Genomic DNA, 24,847 nt, shown 5'->3' on the forward strand with positions numbered 1-24,847 from the left:
AGACATTCGGTTAGTACATGGTTGATTTGGAGCAGTAATGCAAGGCTAGCTGCAAGTTTACTGACCTGCATTCTTTAAAGGCCTGCTGCTTACAATTAAGTGATTTATTGATTCCCTTAGACTGAGCTTTGTGGTTTTTTTAGCAATATTCTAGGACCTCCATCTTCCATATATTTTACTGCTTTGTTTTCACCATTGTCTTTACCTTGATGAGAGCAGCTGCTACTCCTTATCTCACATGAATCCATCTGGTCACTTGGTTCTGGATACCAAAATCACCCACTAGAATTCTGACCAATGCATTGACTACCAGTAACGTCCTTGCTCAAAAAGGATTCCCTAACCTACTTGGTACAGTTTGTAGGGAAGTGATTTGAAGCTCGTATAATTTGCCCACACTTAAAAATCACAAAAATAAATCCAGAAATTATAAAGCTATATTCACACATTCACGTTGTGTTTGAACGATTTTATAAATAATGTGTCTTGAATTAACAAAATGCCTGTATTCCTGTGTATTTTTTCTTTTTCAGATATACCTGTCATAAATGTGGCTGTACGACCGAAGCTAAAAATGCTCATTACAGATATAAACTGTCCCTTAGAGTTACTGATGAAAATGAACTGTTTAAGATCGTAGTGTTTGGAAGCTGCCTGGATGAGTACTTTGGGATCACCGCGGATGAGCTGCAAAGGTATGGAGAATGTAGTTTTGGTTTAAGACCTTACAAACCATTTGGTGAAAAATATACTGCTGAGATTTACTGCTGAAATTCCCATTCTGCTTATGTTTAGTACGTAGCATTTTACAGGCATTTCTTCTTTGATCAAGATCCACAATTCTTTGTAATTATCCGTCTATGGATCACACCTTGCCACCAAACACATGGAGCCACTTTTCATAGTTTTGTCTTTCAAACAAATATGCTAGCATCTTATCTACAGATTATCGTTGGTTTGTCCTTTGATAAATTATTCCCATTTGTTCCATAAATCTTGGGTACATTAAATGTTCTTATCTGATAAGATTGAAATATACTTAAGAACGAGGTTATTATATGTTGTTAATAAAAGGTAAACCCAATAACCATACAGTTAGAGCCAAGAAAATATTGAGCTACTATAATCCAGGAATTAATATGGCAAAATAGTCCCAGGCATTATTGGGCCCAGTTACTAATATACCTCAGTGGCCAACATGTAGCCACTTGCAGTAAAAAGCCTCTAATGCCCCTAGGCTGTATAGTGAGCCTCAATAATCAATGGCCCCAGCCAGTAATGTTGATCAGTAGCTCATACATGGCTAAACGAATTGGGTGAGTGAGTGCAAGAATAGATGTGTACTTCAGTGTGATGAATAGGCAAATTGGTGAGTGTCTTTGTGACTCCATCTGCCTGCCCCAGCTCATCACTCAATAACATGTAGTGCATGTTCAGATTTGCACCATTGCTTAGACTTTTTTAGTTCATGTTCAGGTATGTCCCATCACTAGTTAATTAAAGCACGTTTGCCTTTTGCTTCTATGATGAGTTATAGTTCTGCTATGAAAAACTAAGCCAGGTATAGGCTGAAATGTCAGATTGGCCTGAAGATATCACACGTGACATTTCCCCCATGGACCATTTGACAGCTGTGCTCCTGACACATAAAATACTGTCTTTTTTAAGCATTCATTTTATGGACATCAAAGTTAAAAAGCTGAGCTCGTAGCTAGCTACCTAACAAATTGTAGACAGCACACTCCTGACCACAGAATACATGACCCCTCCCTACTATTGCTGGCCTTGCAGTGTTAATACTCATGTCCAAAAATTTCAGGGAAATGCTCCACCAAATGGGAGACATTTGACCACCTATCAAAGGATTATCTTTAAGAAAGAAGCACAGAAAACATGCAGCCATGCCGAAACAAAGAAGTTCATATCCCATTACCAGATACTAAATCAATTGAGTGTACATTTCACCACAATGGTAATAGGTCGTAAACCGCTTCTTTGAGAAAGGAAAGTTTGAAGACTGGTCAGGTCAAGCGTCAGCACTGACATCCGTCATCTAAATAACTTAATCGAAATAACTAATAATAATGATCTCCTCTTTATAGGTACAACAGTGCAAAATGTCGTAAACATCGATTTGAAAGATAATATCGACAAAAAAACATTACTGAACCCAAACCAATCTGGACTGCAACACAGAAGCACCAACCTAAACTGTGATTGATGATGCCCTGGACATGAGAGAGTCCTGCATCCTCGTCCATCTGGACCTTTCTGCTGCATTTGACACTGTAAAAATTGCACCTTTCTTAATACCCTCCAAAATCAAATAGAGATTGACAGCACTGTCAAACTGGTTTAGATCTTACCTGGGGGGCACGTTTCGTATTGTGAAGATCATGAGCCACTCCTCTGACCCTTCTTCTTCCACTCGGGGTCTTCCTGCACTTTATGGTCTAAGTTAGACCGAATAAAGATATTTGACTGACTGACACTCAGGGTCCTCCAAGTTTCCACACTGGCACCCAAGCGTTTCCACTTAAATGTAGAAGCACTAAAAGTAGTAGTAAGAGATCTGGGTCTGCCTATGCATCATTACGATGAAAAAAACTTCATTTAAAAGCAAGATTTCAACAAGACAAGGATACACTAAAACATTCCTTGAGAGGACTTTCTGATTGCTCTCAAATCTCTTTCTCAAACCAGGCTCTGACAAAACAGTCTCTGCTCTTCCCAGCAGCCAACACCACCCACATTATACATAATCCCACCATCACCTTGAACCCTATCAGAAACAAAGTTGCGGTTGTAAGCACGTATACATCTCTGGGGATATTCTAATTGCAGAGTCCCCCTGAGATAGTCTGATTGCAGGGTCACATAAGCTACATAATCAAAAATGCTTAATATCAGCCTCGTACCCTTACACAGCATAAAACACAAATAATAACTCAGGACCTTCAGACTGTGGTACACCCCCAGAAACATGAAGGTATACTTTTGACTTAAACTATGCAATTTAGCCTGCTGTTATAAAATCAGGGTCATTTTGCTATGTTTGTAGTCTGTTTTATTTATACTTATGTTTTTGCAGCTGTGTTTTTATAACTGTGTAAAGCATTCTGACATACACACGATGTAGTATGCTCTACATAAAATCTCAAAATAAGCACATGGAGATCTTTGGGACTCTACTCGCAGATACCAGCATCAACATTCACCAGTATGCCAACAACATAACTGTGCTTGAAAATCTCCTTGCACTCATCCAACTCCTTAAGCACTACCTGACCCTCATCTAGACCTGAATGTTCATGACCAGCTTGAAATTCAGCCCAACAAACCAGCTTCCTGCTGTTATCTAAGAACAACTAGACCAAACCTGGCTCAATGGCCTGACCCTGGACAGATTCAAACCTCAAATATGACCTAATGTAAATCTTTTGGATTTACCCGGGACACCGATCACGCTCATCTTTAACAATGGCTGCATCATCTACAGACCCACTGTGATCATTGTGATTAGCACTTACACTTATCTAGCTGACAATCTCATCATCTCGAGTGGCTCTCTGCACACTTGCTGCCAGGGCTGGAGATGGCATGCAAAAAAAATTAAAAAGCATGCAAAAGGTCTTCTCCATGTATATACCCACGACCCGTACAACATCCTGGTGTCCATCAGGACCGCCCCACTCTGTTCTAAATTATGGAAAAGCTGAAAGTACACCACCTTAAAGAGCGCTACATCACAATTCAGTAACAAAGGGCAGCTTGGCTATTTCGCACACCAGGGCTCTGCCTTTTCAGTTTTCCTCTTTACTAACATTATACCAGACGCTAATTTCAAAAGTAGCTTGTGAAAATGTAGATGTGATGTCTTCTTGATTATTAGTAAAAGGTTCCAATATAAAGACTCCATCCATCAGAGGTCTGACCACTTCAGCTTCTTAGTTCCAACTTCGTATCCCTTTGAATACATACTTATTCTATTGTGGTCAGCATACAACCATTCCATGCTATGCATTACAACGTACTACACACCTCCCTTGTAATAGTAATCAAACATGTTTAATTTCCCATATTTTGCACATCAAATGGTGCAATGCAATACATGTTAATCTAAACGATATACATATTACCAAGAAAATCAAATATACACAAGATAAAATTTCCGCAAAGTAAAACTTACAGAGAGTCATTGAAATGGGCTGGTCTCCTACTCACACAAGTCTTTTTCTTTTGATGGTTTGCATTTTACCACTATCATCCAGTTCTTCTGTGACGTGACTCATGCCTGCTATTAATAGCAAACTCCTTGCATGAAGCGCTCCTCCATCAGCAATTGTTCAGGTTTCAAATGCGATGATCTTCTGTTTTCTCCGTATTTTTAAATACCTTTATAACTTTGTAGGTGGACTACATTTATCCATTGAACCACCTCTGCTTGGATTTTTTATCTTCGCCCAATCCCCAACCTTGACCTTTGTGTTTTTCAGAGCAATCCGCTTATCATAACGTTATTTTCTTTTGAATTCCCTTTTCATGCTCCTTTTACTTTCAGTTCTCAGTTACCTTTTTGGTTCTCATTTTTCTCATCCTGATCACCCTTGCCAGACTCACAATGTCATTAGGAAATCTCTTCTTGAACAACACAAAAGGTGTTATTCCCCGCTGATGAATGGGGAGTTAGCCTGTACATGTATATCTTCCTTTTTAGATTTTCCACCAGTTCAGACCATTGACTAGTGCATGCTGTAAGCAATTCTTGACCACTTTCTTAAAGCGCTCAATCATGCCATTGGCTTCTGGATGGTATAGTGATTTTGTTTGTGCTTAATGCCCCTCTCCTCTAAAAACACGCCCATTAACTTAGACATCAGCTTAATACCATTGTCTGTCAAAAGTGACACTGGAAACCACACTCTGCAGAAATCAAGCCAAAAGGCATCAGACCAGCTGATTAAGGAATCTCCCTTCACAGATATTTATCCTAGCTGGAACGATTCTGTCATGCAATTCAACAGTGCCCCAAAAGTAGCCCATCAACTTGATGGGCTGGCCTCTATAACCTTTAGGTTTAATATAAGGTTTAATCAATTTCACTGAATACATAAAATAACTTTCTGGGTATTAATGTTACCTTTGCACCAGAATCAAATAGCATTCTTACCGGAGGGTCATTAATTCTCACCACTTCAAATGGCCCATCCCCCTCTTGACTTTACTTCACACTCATTATCAGAATCACACAATACCTCACTCACTTTTTTTTCATATTTTTTACAGATCTACAGCAAGATGTAAAATGTCCTTTTCTCCCACAAGTTTTGCATGTAGCCTTCCACCCAGGACACTTTGAATTTTGCCACGTGTGCCATATTACATCACCTAAAGCATTTAATTTGAAAATGTTGTTACTCTTCCATCTTGTTTACTCATATCAACTGTTTCTCTTCTGTAGGAGTCTCACACTTGTTGCAGATGTGATATCCTTTATTATTAGTAAAAGGTTCCAATATAAAGGCCACATCCACCATAGGTCTTACTTCTCCAGCTTCCCAGCTCCCAACTCCCTACTCCTTTGAATAAATACATTCTTATTCTGGGGTGGTTAGCACGCTACAATTCCATGCTATGAATTACAACATACTACATAAAATTCATGTTAAAGATGACATTACCATGCCACAGCTGCAGTTGCTGACTGGCTGTTTCTTTATGACTCTTGATTTAGCGCGAGCCAGGCACTTTTTACAAGTACATGGCCTAGTGCCCATATGCTTGGTTTTGTGGATTGTGTACAGGCCAGGGTAAGGGCTTACTGTTGTAGTCTTATGTTGGGATAGCTTTAAGAGTAGAATGTACTTGGGAGTTCCATGTTGAATGTGGAGCTCGAGGAAAATGAGTTACGCTGTCACACTGTAGGGTTCAGTTGTAACTGATCTGCTTTGTCACAATAAATACTAATTTAACTACACCTGTGTGATGGGTCTCTTCATTCACCTCCTTCCAGGCCAGGCCTGCCGTTATGGAGGATCTTCGGGGATCACCTCATGATGACGTGCAGGAGCATCACTTTTCAAGGCAGCTCTGGGCGCTTTGGGTTTAAGCTTTGTACTGCTTGCGGCTGTATTCCATTCATCACTTGCTCAACACCTGCCCCTCCCACGCTTTCCCAAATCGTCAGAGGGTGGAATGGGTTCAGCAAGACTCACCGACCTTGTGTCAGAGCCTTCTAGAGCTCTTCTGCAGGTCTGGCTACTACAGAGGTCTTTGAGTGAACAGCAATGTCCAGCCCTCCAGGGTTTAATAATAAGAAAATGCTGATGATTAATGCACATGCTCGAGAGGTCTGTGCGCAGTCTAGTCACAGGGTTGACTCCTAATCAGATAGATAATGTTTCTGCAGCAAAGCACAACGTGTAACATGACAGGTCTCAAATTTGTACTTTATATAGATGCTACCAGTGAACTGACCGCTAACCTTGTGTGTTGGACAGCGTGCTTCTTTACCTTAAGTGCTGGTAGTAAGCACTGTATGAATAGAATTACAATATAAGCCCAGTGTGTCGCCCCCCAAGTGGCCTTTCAACTATACAGTAGAGATGGGTATTGTAGCAATGGTAATGCACTAACATGAGATGCTTCTGCGTTTTAATAAATACTTCATTTCTTGAACATGTGGCAGCGTTTCAGTATAGAGCCTTAGATTGTGACTGACTTTTATTAGAACTGATACCTTCTAAACATGTATCGTTTTTGCTCCAACCTAAGAACAGTGACAGTAAAGTGATGTATCCCGTGCGCCTTACATGTGACCTAAGTTGTGATCATAGCTGGAGCAGTATTACAGTCTATTAAAATCTGCAAGAGATATTTGTGCAGTGCACATTCTGGAAAGTATTTCAAGGTGCACTATCAATCCTGTCTTCGCTGCTTGACCAAATTGTCTGATCCTAGGCAATTGCCTTATTTCACTGTGCCTCCTTGTTGTGATGGTAAAGGAGAAAAGAAGCACAGTGAAATACGGCAATTGCTTAGGGTAACACATTGTAATAATAAAGGACAAAGATGCACACTGAAATAAGAAATACCTAGGGGCAAATAATTTGGTCAAACGTGTGATTCGGAGTTGATATCAGATTTCCTAGTTTCACGTTGTGCAGTTCAACAATTAGAGGGGTATTCTTGAACATAACGCACTCTTGCCTCTTAGTCCACCGTCGTGATGATGATGCCAGTGAAGAACTGAGAGACAAGTCTGTTATTATGTGCACCTTATATGTGAGCTAGATTAGTAACATAGATAGAGTAACATTGTGTAAAGACTTGAACTGAATTGTGCTCTCAAACATGATGATGATAGATAAGAAGGCACCATGAAATAAGGCAGTTCCCTAGGATCACACAGTTTAGTCAAGCAGAGAACTGGGATTGATCCCAGGTTTCACATAGTCGTAATGCTATTCAACTTTTATGGTTTGAATCTGTTTTATTGTTTATAATCAAAGGTTCATTACAACATACTTCCCACCTACATCCGAAGGCTGGTGGGGTCTAAGAACAAGACGGGGTAACTGGGATTGAATAGTTAGGAAGGTGGATGATAAGCGTGGGGGTTAGGGGAGCTGGCGGAAAGAGTGAGGGGAGAGGGATAGGGGAGGTAAAGGAAGGGAGAAATCTCCCTTGACAGCTCACCATGAGTGTAAAGAAATGGCTCCCTGTTGCAGTTACCCCCCCACTTTTTGCCTGATACTGATGCTGACTTGACTGAGAAGTGTGCTGGGACCCTGCTAACCAGGCCCCAGCACCAGTGTTCTTTCACCTAAAATGTGCTTTTGATTCCACAATTTGCACACCCTGGCATCCAGGTAAGTCCCTTGTAACTGGTACCCCTGGTACCAAGGGCCCTGATGCCAGGGAAGGTCTCTAAGGGCTGCAGCATATCTTATGCCACCCTGGGGACCCCTCACTCAGCACAGACACACTGCTTGCCAGCTTGTGTGTGCTGATGAGAACAAAACGAGTAAGTCGACATGGCACTCCCCTCAGGGTGCCATGCCAACCTCACACTGCCTATGCAGTATAGATAAGTCACCCCTCTAGCAGGCCTTACAGCCCTAAGGCAGGGTGCACTATACCATAGGTGAGGGCACCAGTGCATGAGCACTATGCCCCTACAGTGTCTAAGCAAAACCTTAGACATTGTAAGTGCAGGGTAGCCATAAGAGTATATGGTCTGGGAGTCTGTCAAAAACGAACTCCACAGCTCCATAATGGCTACACTGAATACTGGGAAGTTTGGTATCAAACTTCTCAGAATAATAAACCCACACTGATGCCAGTGTTGGATTCATTAAAAAATGCACACAGAGGGCATCTTAGAGATACCCCTTGTATTTTACCCAATTGTTCAGTGCAGGACTGACTGGTCTGTGCCAGCCTGCTGCTGAGAGACATGCGGTGAGAGCCTTTGTGCTCTCTGAGGACAGAAACAAAGCCTGCTCTGGGTGGAGGTGCTTCACACCTCCCCCCTGCAGGAACTGTAACACCTAGCAGTGAGCTTCAAAGGCTCAAGCTTCGTGTTACAATGCCCCAAGGCACTCCAGCTAGTGGAGATGCCCGCCCCCTGGACACAGCCCCCACTTTTGGCGTCAAGTCCAGGAGAAATAATGAGAATAACAAGGAGGAGTCACTGGCCAGTCAGGACAGCCCCTAAGGTGTCCTGAGCTGAGGTGACTCTGACTTTTAGAAATCCTCCATCTTGTAGAAGGAGGATTCCCCTAATAGGGATAGGAATGTGACCCCCTCCCCTTGGGAGGAGGCACAAAGAGGGTGTACCCACCCTCAGGGCTGGTAGCCATTGGCTACTAACCCCCCAGACCTAAACACGCCCTTAAATTTAGTATTTAAGGGCTTCCCTGAATCTAAGAATAGAGATTCCTGAAACTACAAGAAGAAGAAGACTGCTGAGCTGAAAAACCCCTGCAGAGGAAGAACAGAAGACACCAACTGCTTTGGCCCCAGACTTACCGGCCTGTCTCCTGCCTTCCAAAGAAACCTGCTCCAGCTCCAGCGACGCTTTCCAAGGGACCAGCGACCTCTGAATCCTCTGAGGACTGCCCTGCTTCAAGAAAGACAAGAAACTCCAGAGGACAGCGGCACTGCTCCAAAAGAACTGCAACTTTGTTTCAAGGAGCAGATTTAAAGACCCCTGCAACTCCCCGCAAGAAGCGTGAGACTTGCAACACTGCACCCGGCGACCCCGACTCGACTGGTGGAGAACCAACACCTCAGGGAGGACCCTCTGGCGACTCCGAGACCGTGAGTAACCAAAGTTGTCCCCCCTGACCCCCCACAGCGACGCCTGCAGAGGGAATCCCGAGGCTCCCCCTGACCGCGACTGCCTGAACTCCATTTCCCGACGGCTGGAAAAGACCCTGCACCCGCAGCCCCCAGTACCTAAAGGAACGGAACTCCTGTGCAGGAGTGACCCCCAGGAGGCCCTCTCCCTTGCCCAGGTGGTGGCTACCCCGAGGAGCCCCCCCCTTTCCTGCCTGCAACGCTGAAGAGATCCCTTGATCTCTCATAAGAAACCATTGAAAACCCGACACGTGTTTGCACACTGCACCCGGCCGCCCCCGCGCTGCTGAGGGTGTACTTTTTGTGCTAACTTGTGTCCCCCCCGGTGCCCTACAAAACCCCCCTGGTCTGCCCTCCGAAGACGCGGGTACTTACCTGCTGGCAGACCGGAACCGGGGCACCCCCCTCTCTCCATTGAAGCCTATGCGTTTTGGGCACCTCTTCGACCTCTGCACCTGACCGGCCCTGAGCTGCTGGTGTGGTAACTTTGGGGTTGCTCTGAACCCCCAACGGTGGGCTACTTTGGACCCAAACCTGAGACTTGTAAGTGATTTACTTACCTGACAAAAACTAACAAAAACTTACCTCCCCAGGAACTGTGAAAATTGCACTGTGTCCACTTTTAAAACAGCTTATTGTGTTTTATGTGAAAAGTATACATGCTAAAGTAATGATTCAAAGTTCCTAAAGTACTTACCTGCAATACCTTTCAAATGAGATATTACATGTAGAATTTGAACCTGTGGTTCTTAAAATAAACTAAGAAAATATATTTTTCTATAACAAAACCTATTGGCTTGGATTTGTCTCCGAGTGTGTGTTCCTCATTTATTGCCTGTGTGTATGTACAACAAATGCTTAACACTACTCCTTGGATAAGCCTACTGCTCGACCACACTACCACAAAATAGAGCATTAGTATTATCTCTTTTTGCCACTATCTTACCTCTAAGGGGAACCCTTGGACTCTGTGCAGACTATTCCTTACTTTGAAATAGTGCATACAGAGCCAATTTCCTACAATGAGTGAAAGTGTAACACAGCTAGTGCAGAAGATTGGGAAGACATGGAAAAAGGCCATCCCCAGCACTCATTGAGTATTACAGTCCACTAGGGTAAGTCCGAGGACTTGTAGGGTGGCCGGGTCCTGAAATTCATTGGACAGGAATCGCACACAGCTCCCCAAAGTTTGATCAAAGCACAGTAGCATATGATATGCAGTTTCTATTAATTTCTTAATTCCCAGGAGATTCCATAACTTATCGAGACAATCTAGGTGCGACGGCACCAGGTCAGAGCCCCAGCGTGTCAACAGAACCTATTTTGCCGCCTCAAGCACCATTGTGATAGCTCACCCCCTCTGCGACTTCAGTGGGTAAGTGATTGGATTTGGTAGGCCTAGGAGGATGTAACTGGGGAATCTGGAAATGTCTGTGTCGTAGATCTCGTTAATGTCGGTCAGTACCTCCACCCAGAATTATTGTATCTTGGGGCAGTGCCAAAGCAAATGTGTAAGCACCCAGTGTCTCCAACAAGTCCACAGTGTCTCCAACAAGTTGCATCACTGTTTTCTTTCCACTTAGCCACCCTTGCTGGTGTGTAGTACCAGTATTGCGCCATCTTGAGCATCATTTTCATACCCGTCGCACTACTTGCTGAGGTGCGGGCCCTGTGCCAGATGTCACCCCGTTTTTTGGTGGTGAAGGTTCGTTCACATTCGATCTCCAAGCGTTTTTTGTGCCGGTGACTTGGAGGGCACTAAGGGGGTGTTGAGGAATTTATAGATGTGAGAGAATATGCGCTTATCGGATGAGCAGGTGATGAGCCAATTTTCAGATGGGGTCCGCTTTCATTGGGGGCAGATGTAGGGCTGCCGGAGCCAATGTTGAAGGGCCATGTCCTGCCAGCGGGCATTGGAAGGAAGGCCATAATTTGATTGGAGTTCAGACCTCGAATAATCATAAAAATGTTACTAGACCTGCAGGCCGAGTAACTTGAATAATCTACTCGACCTACCTATAATGTATTTGACTCAAACGGGTTTCAAATTGTGTGATCATAGGCTAATATTTTAGTTTACAGACTCGCCTATTCCTTCATTTTCACATATAAGAGCACCTTTAAATATGAAAGCTCAGCATTTCTGCTGTACAAAAAACCTCTTTTGTTTGAATAAATAGAATAAACACTTGCTCCATGTATAAAAATAATCTAGATCACATACAGGGTACACATAATCCATGACTTGCCTCTTGGTTTAACAAAAACATTGCCATCAGGGCAGAATTGTTTCTCAGTTTTTTTAAACACCCACCTTTAATAAATATATTACTAATGCATAATATGGTAGCACACTGTCATTTACAGACAGTAAATTTCCAAGAAATGTCCCAAAACCTTCCCACTAACATGCAGCTTTACTGATAAAGCTATATAGTGTAATAACAATCTGTGAAAATTGAGTTTCAGAAACATTTATGCTTTGCACATCACCAAATAAAGTGTTCTTATTTGTTTCATCCTATTAAATTATTTTTTTTCTTCACACAGACGTACAAAAACTGGGCTTTCACAACTACTGAAATGTATTTTGAAATGTTTACACAGTTCACTTAGTTGTGTAAATGTTGTGTGTCTTTGTATAGCAGATCAGACAGTTCACCTTACAAAATACAGTCAGAAGGAAAATTAATTGTAAGAAGACAAACTGACTTTTGACCTCTGTCTCTGAACACATAGCAAATGTCACAAGATAAGAGAAAGATTTAAAGGCATCTTTATTGCTCCTTCACTTTCAGTCTGAACAGAACACCTGTTCTTTCAGAACTTGCCAGAAGGGGCGAGTGAGTCCTAAAAATAGCTTAATCTGATAAATTATGACTTGCCATATGGAGTGGGCGAATGAATTTTTTAGGCCTGGACCTGTGCAAAATCCATGATGCCATCGGCCTCAAATAGATCTCCCAAACTTTTGGAGCCAGCTGCCTGCCAGGAACCAAAGGATGCGCCCTGTTCCACTGGCAGAAAGTCAGGATTACCTATAAAGGGAATCAGGGGTGATATACGTGTGGAAAGTTTGTACCGTGTCCTAAACTTCTAACATGGCATGAATCACTGGAGGGATATACACTCCTGGAGGGTGGTGGGGTTTAAGCAGCCATGGTATTTTTTAGATTTGTATGCCAGCCACAGCTTGGTCTATGGAGCACCAGCGCTTCTCTGTGTAAGGCCTGGCCCATTCTACCATTTAGTGAAGTTGGGCCGGCTGATAGTATCTTGTTAAGTAAGGGATGCCAAATCCACCCTCCAAGGAGGTCTGGTAAGCCTGCTTGTTCGCAACACGTGCCTTTTTCTCACCCCAGACAAAGTAATTGATGAGGCACTGCAACTCGCTGAGGTCATGTGGGGGTCGCTGCAGCGGTACAGTGTGCAGTACATATGGAATGTTCATAGAAGGGTCATCTTGACGGCCGCCAGCCTCCCTAGCTACGAGAGAGTGTATCTCTTCTAGGAAGAGAGGTCGGATATGGTAGTGGCCATGAGTCTTGCATAATTGCTTTTAGAGGTTCAACCTGGTTTTGAGAGTATCTGAAGGCCCAAGTAACTCGCACCCTGAGCTGCCCAAGTGAAGGGGAAGGGATGTTCCAAGTGGGGTTCGTCTGCTGTAGGGACAGTGAGGTTGAGAACATTGGACTTCTGGAAGTTCATTTTGAAACCCGAGGCTCGTCGGAATACCTCCATCTCGCTCATCAGTGTGGGCGAAGAGGAAAGAATCATCATCAATACTATCATCACATCATCAGCGCAGAGTGCCTATTTATGCTCTCTGCCCCAATCTGTAAGCCTTCAATGTCGTTTTTTGCATATCTGTTCGGCAAAGCGTTCCATATAGAGGGCAAAGAGAACTGGGGGATAGGGAACAAACTTGACGAGGGCGCCTAGAGATATCAAATGGCTGAGACATGAGGCTAAACTGCTGCCCGAGTTGTGCGCAACTGGACCATATCCAGAATTAAAACCTCTGGCCTAAGCCCATTTTGGCAAGGCCAGGTTGGAGATATGGCCAGTGTACCCGGTCAAAAGCTTTTTTGGCATTGATGGATAACAAAATGGCTGGGGTGCGCTTGGCTTTGTCACAGAGATGGCAAAGAAGCTTGGTGGTGTTGCTGTAGTTGCGTTCAGGTATGAACCCTGCTTGATCAGGGTCTACGATGTGTTGCATGTAAAGGTCTTGGCATCCACATTCAACAGCAAGATAGGGCGGTACGAGGAACAGTGGGTGAGGTCCTTGCCTGGTTTTGGGATAACTAATGGTCACCAGTTGCATTGCTTCAGTGAGTGCACCAGTCGTGCTGAATGAGTTGTGCAGACGAGCTAGGATAGAAGCTGAGGTCTTTAAAAGTCTGCTGTGTATTCGTCTGGACCTGGTGCCTTGCCAAGTGGCAGCTGCTGTATAGCCATCAGTACTTTAGAGGCCTGGATGTCCCTATCTAGGCCAGAGGAGTCAGTTGTGGGGAGACAGGTCAGGGCACTTTTGCAAGATGTGATTCAGTATCCTCCAAGGCCAGGGCTTCAGCTGTATAGAGCATGGAGTAGAAGTGTTCGAGGGCCTGGGCTATGTGTTCATCTTGGTCAGCCGTATTGCCCTGAGAGTCCTCTACCTCTAATATTTTATGTTGGGGGGTCTGGCCCGGTGTCTGTGCGCCAGTAGGCAGCCTGCCTTATTGCCCCAGCATAGTATTTTTGCTTGAGGTACAGGATAGCGTATTCAGCTTTGCCAATATCAAATGCTTGCCTCCTCGTCTTGAAGGATTCTGTATGTTTGTCTTCTTCCAAGTCCCTCACCTCATTCTAAATCTGTGACCGCTTATCACTCCTACCCTTGTTCATCTGAGCTCCTACTGTTATAAAGTGACCTCAAAGTATTACCTTCATTGTATCCCATAGTAGTACTGTGGGGGTCTCAGGGATGTTGTTAGTGTGCAGAAAGTCGCAGATGGCACTTGTTATTTCATCAACTGTGGTGTCATGTCCTAGAAGTGTGTGGTTAAGGCGCCAGGCACGATGTTTTGGTGTGGGGCCAGCAGGTGGCAAGTGAAGGATATGGGAGAGTGGTCAGAGAGTACAGCCACTCCAATGTCAGCTGCTTTTGTTACTCTGGACAAGTGCTGGGAGATGAGGAAATAGTGGATTCTGGCATAGGACTGCTGTGCCACAGAGAAAACCACTGGTGACCTGCCGGTGACAGCGCTTGTGCCTGACCAGTCCTCTGAATTGACCTACTAGGAAAGCATCAGGGATCAAGTTAGTAGGAGGAGACTATAGTATCTACATCTGGAGTGGGCGAGGAAGACCTCCTGACGGTTATTGCGAGCATATAGACTTGCCAGTGTGAAAGTGTAACCCTTTGTGTCTGCGTAGGGACAGTAGTCTGCCCAGTATTTCAGCCTTGGACTGAACCACCTTCCCCAGAAGGCGTGTGGCCAGCAGTACCATCATTCCCGCCTTCGTCAGCCCCTAGGAGAAATACTGGAAGTCGAACCATCTGGAGGGTAGGCGCTTCCAATCTGCCTTATGGAGGAGTGTTTCTTGAAGGAGGCAGACATTGCAATTCGAGTCTCAGAGCAGGGAGAAACGTGCCAGCTGTTTCAAAAGGGGCAGTCAGCCCGCAAGCATTAAGGCCCAGGATCTTAATTATGTGGCATGAGGGATACAAAGCTACTGTTATGGGGCGAGATTGGTCCCTTGTCAGTAATAGTGAGTTAGTCAGCAGACTGCATAGTGTCGGACTAGCATCTAGCCTGGTATGATCATGAGTGCAAGGAAAATAGGAACTAACAATAAACAGTACAACTGGGAAGTTCTGCACATGGGAACATCCTTATGAATCAAAGTCTGAGGGTCCTTGCTATTGGCGATGCTAATGTGAAGTCTCCAATGGCATGGAGAAGAGGGCCTCTGCCGCTGGAAGTCCTCTTGTGAGGACGTGAAGCTCCCAGCCCCTTCAGTTCACCAGTAAGGAGGGGGACAATCCTACTGCAAGTGGACGGAAGCAGCAGGAATCAGGTATAAGAGTGAGCCCGCCCTTAGTCATTGTCTGGATCAGAGGTGCTGTCCCTCTTTTGAAGGTGATGCAGTAGGGCGGCCCATTCCTGTTGATGATCTAAAGCAGAGGGTTTGCCGAGTTGTTTAGTCTTTGGGGGTGGTGGGGTGAGTATCTGCTACAAATGGGGAGAGTGGGCATCCAAGTTAACATTGAAAAGGGTCATCGCGCTGCAAGCCATCCCCACCCAACAGTGCTCAAGCTTCCTCCAGAGTACGCAGGTTGTAGGTTTCATTGTTCCATGTAAATGTGATGCAGAATGGGTGCCACCATTTATATCTGATCCCTCTATCGCGTAGAAGACTGGTGAGGGGTAAGAGGGCCCTGCGGCACTCCAAGGTAATAGATGACAAGTCTTGATATAGCCACACCTTAACACTTTGAAAATCAATAGTGCTTTTGACTTGGACTGCAGACATGATGGCTTCCTTTTGTCAGTAATAAGGAAGACAGGTGAGAATGTCCTTCAGCTGTCCAGGGGACCGAGCCAGGCAACCCGCTCTGTGTGCGATCTAGAACAATTTCATGGTCAGCAAGGCGTGAGCCACTTAGCGTAAAAAGGCAGAGAACATAATCTTCCAGTTTCCCAGAGTCCACCTGTAGCGGTACGCCTTCAATACGGATATTGCAGAGCCTCAACCGGTTCTTTAGGTCCTCCACTTGATAGGCAAGATCAGCAGTTTTGTTCCTGAGGGTGAGGATTTCATGGCGATGTTCCTCCAATTCTTCGTTGCGGGAGTTGCGGCCCTGTTCCAAGGAGTCGACCTTCTGTTCCAGTTCGCCCATATTCCTCCTATATTAATGGAAGAGTCCTTCTGAGCTTGACGGGCTATTGACATCATAGCTAGGAAATATCTCCAGGTCCCAGGGAGTGCAGAGCGTGAGCCTCGCTGGGTTGTTCCTCCCACTAGTGGTTTAAGGGCTCAGCACTCTTCAGCAAATGATCCTCTCCCCGCCATCAACGCTGTAGCCCAAGGAGCATACTGCCGGGTAGAGGAATCGCCAGCTCAAGAGGGCTCGGTCGGGTGCCACCGTGTGCCACGAACTCAGAGTTCACTGTACTTGAGTCCCCCGTTGGGAGTGAGTCTCTTTCTTGGGTCCCCCAACCACAGATCCGTACCAGAACAAGTATCCACTGCACAAACCACTGTCGGCTGAGATCAGCAACTCAGTTAATGCAGGGCACGAAAGGCGTTCTATCACTGGTGTGTAGTCAGTTTGGAACCCATGTACCTTGGGGTTTAGGCTCCACACCGTAACCAGGACTCTTCCGCAAACAATTCAGGCCCCAGACCAGCCAAGCATCCGTTGTGGTCCATTGGTCAACCCTGAGCATTGTCCCTCGGAGGAGGAGGGGGGGGGGGGCAGTCAAGGCATTGGGGCCAGTGGCCCTTCCCGTTCCTAGTGGGTGTGGGGGAAGGGGCACAGGGAGGTCGCGAGAGTGGCAGTCTATAGGCTGCGGTGCATTGTGGCCTATGGTGCAGCACCCATCCCCACTCTCAGCATTTCACACAACCTCTGGGCTCCCCTCATTCAGTTGTGAGGCCTCCCCGCAATCCCCTTGTTCACCGGGCTGAAAAGCCCACTCAACTGACCTGAGGTGAGTCCAGTCCAAAAGAGCACAAGCTCCTTATCCTCTTCCAGGCTCGCCCCTGCGGTTGTTGGTTGGAGTATTGCCCATTGTCAGGAGTGAGCGAGGGAGAGGGTCTAGTCTCTGTCCCCGCCACCAAAGCCCCCCACAGGCCTCTGGATGGGTTACTGGTGCTCCTGGGAGGAGAGGGGGGGCGCGGAAGGAGTGGGTGCCGCCACAGTTGTTGGACACTGGGCCCAGCATCTCCCCTCACCCAATGCCATCATCCTCAGTGGCTCCTCCACCTGATGTCCCAGGCAGCCACAGTATCCCCAGGGCCTCCAGTGTGGCAGCGAACCTCTGACTGTCAATGCAAGGGGCTGGGGCCGCACAGCGCAGCAAGGCCTCACGGTCGGATGCCATAGGCCCAGTCAAGGCCCAATTGTGGCTGCCATCTTGGCCGCGCTCTGCTTCTAACCGGGGGAATCCACACCAGCCACGTCCATTCGCTGGTAAATCTGCTCCCTCTGCTTCCCGTTATGTATGGGAGACGTCCCCAGGTGCTACAACGGGGTAAGGAGCCCTTTGGGGACCCGAGGCCACCACTGCTAAAGATCATGGCAGCAGAGCTCCGTGGAAGTACATCTTACATGGGTGCTATCTTACATGGGCACCATGTTGGACACACACCCTGTTCAACTTTTGGATGACTTCTGTCTCTCTCCAGCTTCACACAAAAACTCAAGCCCCCTTGCCTTGTGTCCACACCCTTGGGTATGTTGGATTCTGTTCGCAAACCCGAATTTCTATTAAACATTTTGTGTGTTTTCCTTTAAAAATGGCTGTATGAGTTATGAGGTCTTTGTCAGTTTATTAAAGGAGTTGTGCTGTCAGATGCACCATTTCACACCAAAATTTAAAACATTTCTGAGGGAAGGAACCCTCCTGGGCACAGTGGACTGAATGGTTGCACTTGTCAACTGGTGGTGGTGTAAGACAATAATTGCCCTTACGCCCTACCACTTCCACACTTCACCAGCTGCCACTAACAGTTCACATCCTCCCAGAGCTCTGTTGTCTCTTGGCTAGGTTTGTGCTATAGAAGTGCCACATACATAAATATGTAAGTACTTTTTTTTTTACAGGATGCAGTCATTGCATAAATTAGAACTACTGAGCAAAGATTCCTTTAATATTACAGATGATTTGATAGTTCCAGTCATGTGTGGGTGGGCCTAATGCCTGCGAAAGGAAATGCCCCAAAACACTATCTGGACACATCAAAATGATCAAATACAAAACTACCTGTTTTTGCGGGGTGGGGGCCCCATGCGTTTTTGGTCCTGGGCTCAGCAGCCATACAGTGAAACCTACCAAACCCAGACATTTCTGAAAACTAGTCACCCGAGGGGGTCCAGGGAGTTGTGACTTGATTGAATCGCACAGTGTTTTCTTATCCAGAATCCTCAGCAAAACTCAAATTTAGCTGAAAAATAACATTTGTCTGTGTGGGATCACTTCACTGGGACAAATTTCCTACCACCCATCGTTCCCCTCAGTCTCCCGGTAAAAATGATACCTCACTTGTGTAGGTGGGCCAAGTGCCTGTGACAGCGAAGAGCCAAAAACACGTCAAAATTGAGGGGTAACCACAGCGGGTCCAAAAGGGCAGTTTGGAAAAAAAAAAAGTTTAGGCTGACAAGTGGGGCAGAAATTTTATCGGTATAGATGAGACAATGCTGGGTGGTAGGAATTTTGTGGATTCCTGCAGATTCTGGAAGGTTCCATCACAAAAATGTGGGGAAAAATTAGTGATTTTCAGCAAAGTTGGAGGTTTGCAGGGCATTGTGGGTAAGAAAATGGTGCGGGGTGCATGTGAAGCACACCACCCTGGACTCACCCAGATGTTTAGTTTTCAGATGTGTCTAGGTCTTGTGGATTTTTCTACATGGCAGCGTCCCAAAGTCCAAAAAGTGCAACCCTCACCATTCTAAGTGGGACGATTTTGAGAGTTAGCCAAGCTCTCATAGCCCAAATGTAAAACCAAAACCCAAAATAATCAAATGTCCTCTTGCTTGCCATGGGATAAGATGTTTTAGTATGCAGGGGGAGAGCTGAAAGACTGTTACCCCCGTCAGTTGGGGTGGGGGCATAACCATGCCCATACTGGTTGGTAGCCACCACCACACTTTTTGTTTTTTAATTCCCTGGCATCTAGTAGACTTTCTCCCATGGGTGTTGATCAGGGGTAATTGCCCCACCTGCCCCCTGATGGACAGAACAACTTTGGCCCCATTTATTTGGGGTGGGGGTATGGCCTTACCCCCACCCTCTTATTTTGAAGAAAAAAAATCTTCCCTGGTCTCTGGTGGGCTTTCTGCCCCCCCCCCCTCCTCTTGGGGGCAGATGGGCCTTCCAAAACTACGCTGATATGGCCAGCAGTAATGTTTTCCCATGGGGAGCGACCCTTGCCCAAGGGGCTGCCCCCTCCCCCCCACCAAACAAAACATGCACACACACATACACACCAATCCCTGGTGCCTAAGTGGTTTCTGCCCCCCCCGTCCCCCAGGGCAGATCGGCCTAATAGAAATGCAGAAATGGCCTAAAATAAATTTGCACCCCCAGGGGAGTGACCCTTGTGTGAAATTGGTGCAAAAAAAAATCCCTGGTGCCTGGTGGTTTCTGCCCCCCTTGGGGGCAGATTGGCTTATTAAAAATAAGGGGGGCAGAAATGGGCTAAAAGTAATTTTGTCCCCCAGGTGAGGGACCCTTGCCTAAGGGGTCGCTCCCCATATATATATAAAAAAAAAAAAAAATGTATCCCTGGTGTCTAGTGGGTTCTGCCCTGGGGTGGCAGAAATGGCCTAACAATAAATTCCCCCCCCCCCCCCCCCCGGGGAGTGGCCCTTGCCTAAGGGGCCGCTCCCCTCATTCAATTACCTGAAAAGAAAAATTCCCTGGTGTCTAGTGGGCATTTCTGCTGCCTGATCGCATCGCGATCGGGCAGCAGAAATGCTGAGAAAAACATAAAAGGAAAGGAAATGCTTTTCCTTTCCTTTGATGCCTCTCTCTGTCCCTCCACGTGATCGGGGGAGAAATGCTGGAAGATTGGTGCTGGAAGCTGAGCTTCCAGTGTGGAGGGGCAGGCCTCTGATGAAGTCAGCGTGCGATTGCGCGCTGACGTCATCAGACGCTGGGCGAGGATTGAAGGGGAAGCGATTCCCCTTCCATCCCTGCCCTGGGGGCTGCGAGGCTGGTGCTCCCCCCATGAGCCGGTCCAAGGACGTAACGGTTACGTCCTTGGCACCTGAGCACCGCAGCCAAGGACTTCACTGTTACGTCCTTGGCTGCCAACTGGTTAAGTGAACGCCCTTTTCATGTTCCTCCTCTCGTCATGTTGTGAAAATGCAGTTAGTTTGTAATTTTTAAAACATGCCAGTTTATTAGATAACAGATCGCCTGAACACATTTAATTGTGAGGTTACAGGGAGTTGACTAATATGGGGAATTTCTGCTAGCTGCTTATCTTATTAGAATGGAGACACTGGGAGAGTTTTCAAACTTCTTGGGGTTTGGATTCGGGACCTAGAAGGGCAAACTTACTATGTTTAAGTGAAAACCCAATGTTTGTTTATTTTTGTAAACATTTTAACTGATTAGAGTGACAGCCACTGCGTAGCACAATGTATATATATATGTGTGTGTGTGTATATATATATATATATATATATATGTGTATGTATTCATTCAGTTTTAAAAGCACTAACTGTGATCCCAGGGATTGTGACTAGTTTAGTATTTTTGAAGCTGTCTCTCCACATCCTCAAAGTGACTCCGACTGTGAAGTATGGCATGCTGTTGGCTATACAGAAGATGCAAGACAGAACAGAAATTGCTAACATCCTAGGTGTTAAGTTAAATGATAAGGAAAATGTCTCAGTCTGAAAAATTACTTTTTTCTAAGCATTACGATTTTTACAGCAGATATTGAGGCATCCACTGGCTCCCCATATACAAACAAACACAATTCAGACTCCTCACCCACACTTTCAAGTCACTATGTAACACTCGCCCAACATGACTCAACAATCGCATCTGTTTTCACAGACCTTCCAGACACACCTGCTGGTCCAGTCTCATACTTGCACACATCCCAGGCATATGGAAAAGCAGCTCCGGGGGTCAGGCCTTTACCCTCATCACTGCTAAAGTGTGGAACGACTTGCTGCTATACATAAAAGCCTCCTCCTCACTCCTTGAATTCCACAAGAAGCTGAACAACTGCCTTTTGGTGTAGTCTCACTAGGCCCTAGGTTTGGCTAGACTCGCACCTGCTCAGGACCAGGATACGCTCCCAGGTGATACTGTGCTCTACAAATCTGCCTTACATAACTGTACGAATCTGCATAACATATACCCAAATTTACACTTGTTTCTGCAGATATACAGAATCTTTTTGTTTTTTATCTTTATGCAAGTATAAAGTATTAAACTGCCTTTAAGCCCATGGTGGGATCAAGTATTCCCTGCTGTCCATTTTAAGGATATTGCAAGTCAGGGAGTTGCCTGATATAATACAGGAGCACAGCCAAATGCCAATTTCCTTTAGGAGATCATGGAATTCCGAGGTGACTTGAAATATCCTTTGAATGTAGGCAGACAATATGGTAGTCCTTATAATACATCGTCACACAGTCATCCTTTCCAAACAACTCAATTCTTTGGAGTAGTATTTTTTTTTTTTTTAATGAAAGAGATAATATTTTGGCAGACAAAAAAAAGTAAAATTAGAATCTGTAGTGTGAAATTAAGTGCAGAAAAATCATTTAGTCGATTGTTGCAAATAGATATTACAAACTATTTAATATGTCAGTGTAGGAAGTTGGCTCTGTATGCACTATTTCAAAGTAAGGAATAGTATGCACAGAGTCCAAGGGTTCCCCTTAGAGGTAAGATAGTGGCAAAAAGAGATAATACTAATGCTCTATTTTGTGGTAGTGTGGTCGAGCAGTAGGTTTATCAAAGGAGTAGTGTTAAACATTTGTTGTACATACCCACAGGCAATAAATGAGGAACACACACTCAGAGACAATTCCAGGCCAATAGGTTTTTGTATAGAAAAATATATTTTCTTAGTTTATTTTAAGAACCACAGGTTCAAATTTTACATGTAATATCTCAAATGAAAGGTATTGCAGGTAAGTACTTTAGGAGCTTTGAATAATCACAATAGCATATATACTTTTCAAATAAAACACATATAGCTATTTTAAAACTAGACAGTGCAATTTTCACAGTTCCTAGGGGAGGTAAGTAATTGTTAGTTCTTGCAGGTAAGTAAACCACCTGCGGGGTTCAAGTTTGGGTCCAAGGTAGCCCACCTTTGGGGGTTTAGAGCAACCCCAAAGTTACCACACCAGCAGCTCAGGGCCGGTCAGGTGCAGAGTTCAAAGTGGTGCCCAAAACGCATAGGCTTCAATGGAGAAGGGGGTGCCCCGGTTCCAGTCTGCCAGCAGGTAAGTACCCGCGTCTTCGGAGGGCAGACCAGGGGGGTTTTGTAGGGCACCGGGGGGGACACAAGTAAGCACTGAAAGTACACCCTCAGCAGCACAGGGGCGACCGGGTGCAGTGTGCAAACACACGTCGGGTTTTCAATTGGAATCAATGGGAGACCAAGGGGTCTCTTCAGCGATGCAGGCAAGGGGGGCGGCTCCTCGGGGTAGCCACCACCTGGGCAAGGGAGAGGGCCTCCTGGGGGGTCACTCCTGCACTAGAGTTCCGATCTTTCAGGTCCTGGGGGCTGCGGGTGCAGGGTCTTTTCCAGGCGTCGGGATCTGGGAGTCAGGCAGTCGCGGTCAGGGGGAGCCTCGGGATTCCTTCTGCAGGCGTCGCTGTGGGGGTTCAGGGGGGGCAACTCTGGCTACTCACGGTCTCGTAGTCGCCGGGGAGTCCTCCCTGAAGTGTTGTTTCTCCACAAGTCGAGCTGGGGGCGTTGGGTGCAGAGTTGCAAGTCTCACGCTTCTGGCAGGAAATGAAGTTGTCTTTAAGTTGCTTCTTTGGAAACAAAGTTGCAGCCTTGGGTGAACAGGGCCGCTGTTCTCGGGAGTTTCTTGGTCCTTTTAGAGCAGGGCAGTCCTCTGAGGATTCAGAGGTCGCTGGTCCTGGGGAAAGCGTCGCTGGAGCAGTTTTCTTCCGAAGGGGGGAGACAGGCCGGTAGAGCTGGGGCCAAAGCAGTTGGTGTCTCCGTCTTCTCTGCAGGGTTTTTCAGCTCAGCAGTCCTCTTCTTCTTAGGTTGCAGGAATCTAGTTTCCTAGGTTCTGGGGAGCCCCTAAATACTAAATTTAGGGGTGTGTTTAGGTCTGGGAGGGCAGTAGCCAATGGCTACTGTCCTTGAGGGTGGCTACACCCTCTTTGTGCCTCCTCCCTGAGGGGAGGGGGGCTCATCCCTATTCCTATTGGGGGAATCCTCCATCTGCAAGATGCAGGATTTCTAAAAGTCAGAGTCACCTCAGCTCAGGACACCTTAGGGGCTTTCCTGACTGGCCAGTGACTCCTCCTTGTTTTTCTCATTATCTCTCCTGGACTTGCCGCCAAAAGTGGGGGCTGGGTCCAGGGGGGCAGGCATCTCCACTAGCTGGAGTGCCCTGGGGCATTGTAACACGAAGCTTGAGCCTTTGAAGCTCACTGCTAGGTGTTACAGTTCCTGCAGGGGGGGAGGTGTGAAGCACCTCCACCCAGAGCAGGCTTTGTTTCTGTCCTCAGAGAGCACAAAGGCTCTCACTGCATGGGGTCAGAAACTCGTCTCTCAGCAGCAGGCTGGCACAGACCAGTCAGTCCTGCACTGAACAATTGGGTAAAATACAGGGGGTATCTCTAAGATGCCCTCTGTGTGCATTTTTTTTATAAATCCAACACTGGCATCAGTGTGGGTTTATTATTCTGAGAAGTTTGATACCAAACTTCCCAGTATTCAGTGTAGCCATTATGGTGCTGTGGAGTTCGTGTATGACAGACTCCCAGACCATATACTCTTATGGCTACCCTGCACTTACAATGTCTAAGGTTTTGCTTAGACACTGTAGGGGCATAGTGCTCATGCACATATGCCCTCACCTGTGGTATAGTGCACCCTGCCTTAGGGCTGTAAGGCCTGCTAGAGGGGTGACTTACCTATGCCACAAGCAGTGTGAGGTTGGCATGGCACCCTGAGGGGAGTGCCATGTCGACTTAGTCATTTTCTCCCCACCAGCACACACAAGCTGGCAAGCAGTGTGTCTGTGCTGAGTGAGGGGTCCCTAGGGTGGCATAAGACATGCTGCAGCCCTTAGAGACCTTCCCTTGGTACCAGGTGTACCAGTTACAAGGGACTTATGTAGGTGCCAGGTTTGTGCCAATTGTGGAAACAATGGTACATTTTAGGTAAAAGAACACTGGTGCAGGGGCCTGGTTAGCAGGGTCCCAGCACACCTCTCAGTCAAGTCAGCATCAGTATCAGGCAAAAAGTGGGGGGGTAACTGCAACAGGGAGCCATTTCTTTACAGTCAGATTAAAAAAATACTCTAGCTCAGGTTATGCAGTAACATGCAGAGATTATATTTTCCTGTAATGATCTATAGCGTTAAAAAAGCATGTTGACTTATGTTTTCTGCTGATCACTGATCATTTTAGAAATACAGATAGCAAGAAAGAAAAAACAGTTCTTGTTTTCATTATTTAAACTGCAGCAGCTGTAACAGTGCTTAGTGACAGACATTTCATGTTGGCTGCTGGCAGCAGTTGAATAGCTGCATAATGTCATTATAAGCTTC

At 45.9% G+C, this 24,847-nt stretch overlaps 1 protein-coding gene across 1 annotated transcript in view; it reads left to right on the forward strand.

Annotated features, from left to right (window-relative positions):
- Nucleotides 1-24,847, forward strand: part of DDIAS (DNA damage induced apoptosis suppressor) — a 169,310-nt gene that overhangs the window by 119,696 nt on the left and 24,767 nt on the right. Inside the window, exon 3 of the mRNA XM_069203941.1 lies at nucleotides 534-695. Coding sequence (XP_069060042.1) covers nucleotides 534-695 — 162 coding nt within the window. The remainder of the gene's footprint in view (nucleotides 1-533; nucleotides 696-24,847) is intronic.

Source organism: Pleurodeles waltl, chromosome 8 (assembly GCF_031143425.1).
Source record: "Pleurodeles waltl isolate 20211129_DDA chromosome 8, aPleWal1.hap1.20221129, whole genome shotgun sequence".
Classification (NCBI taxonomy): domain Eukaryota; kingdom Metazoa; phylum Chordata; class Amphibia; order Caudata; family Salamandridae; genus Pleurodeles; species Pleurodeles waltl.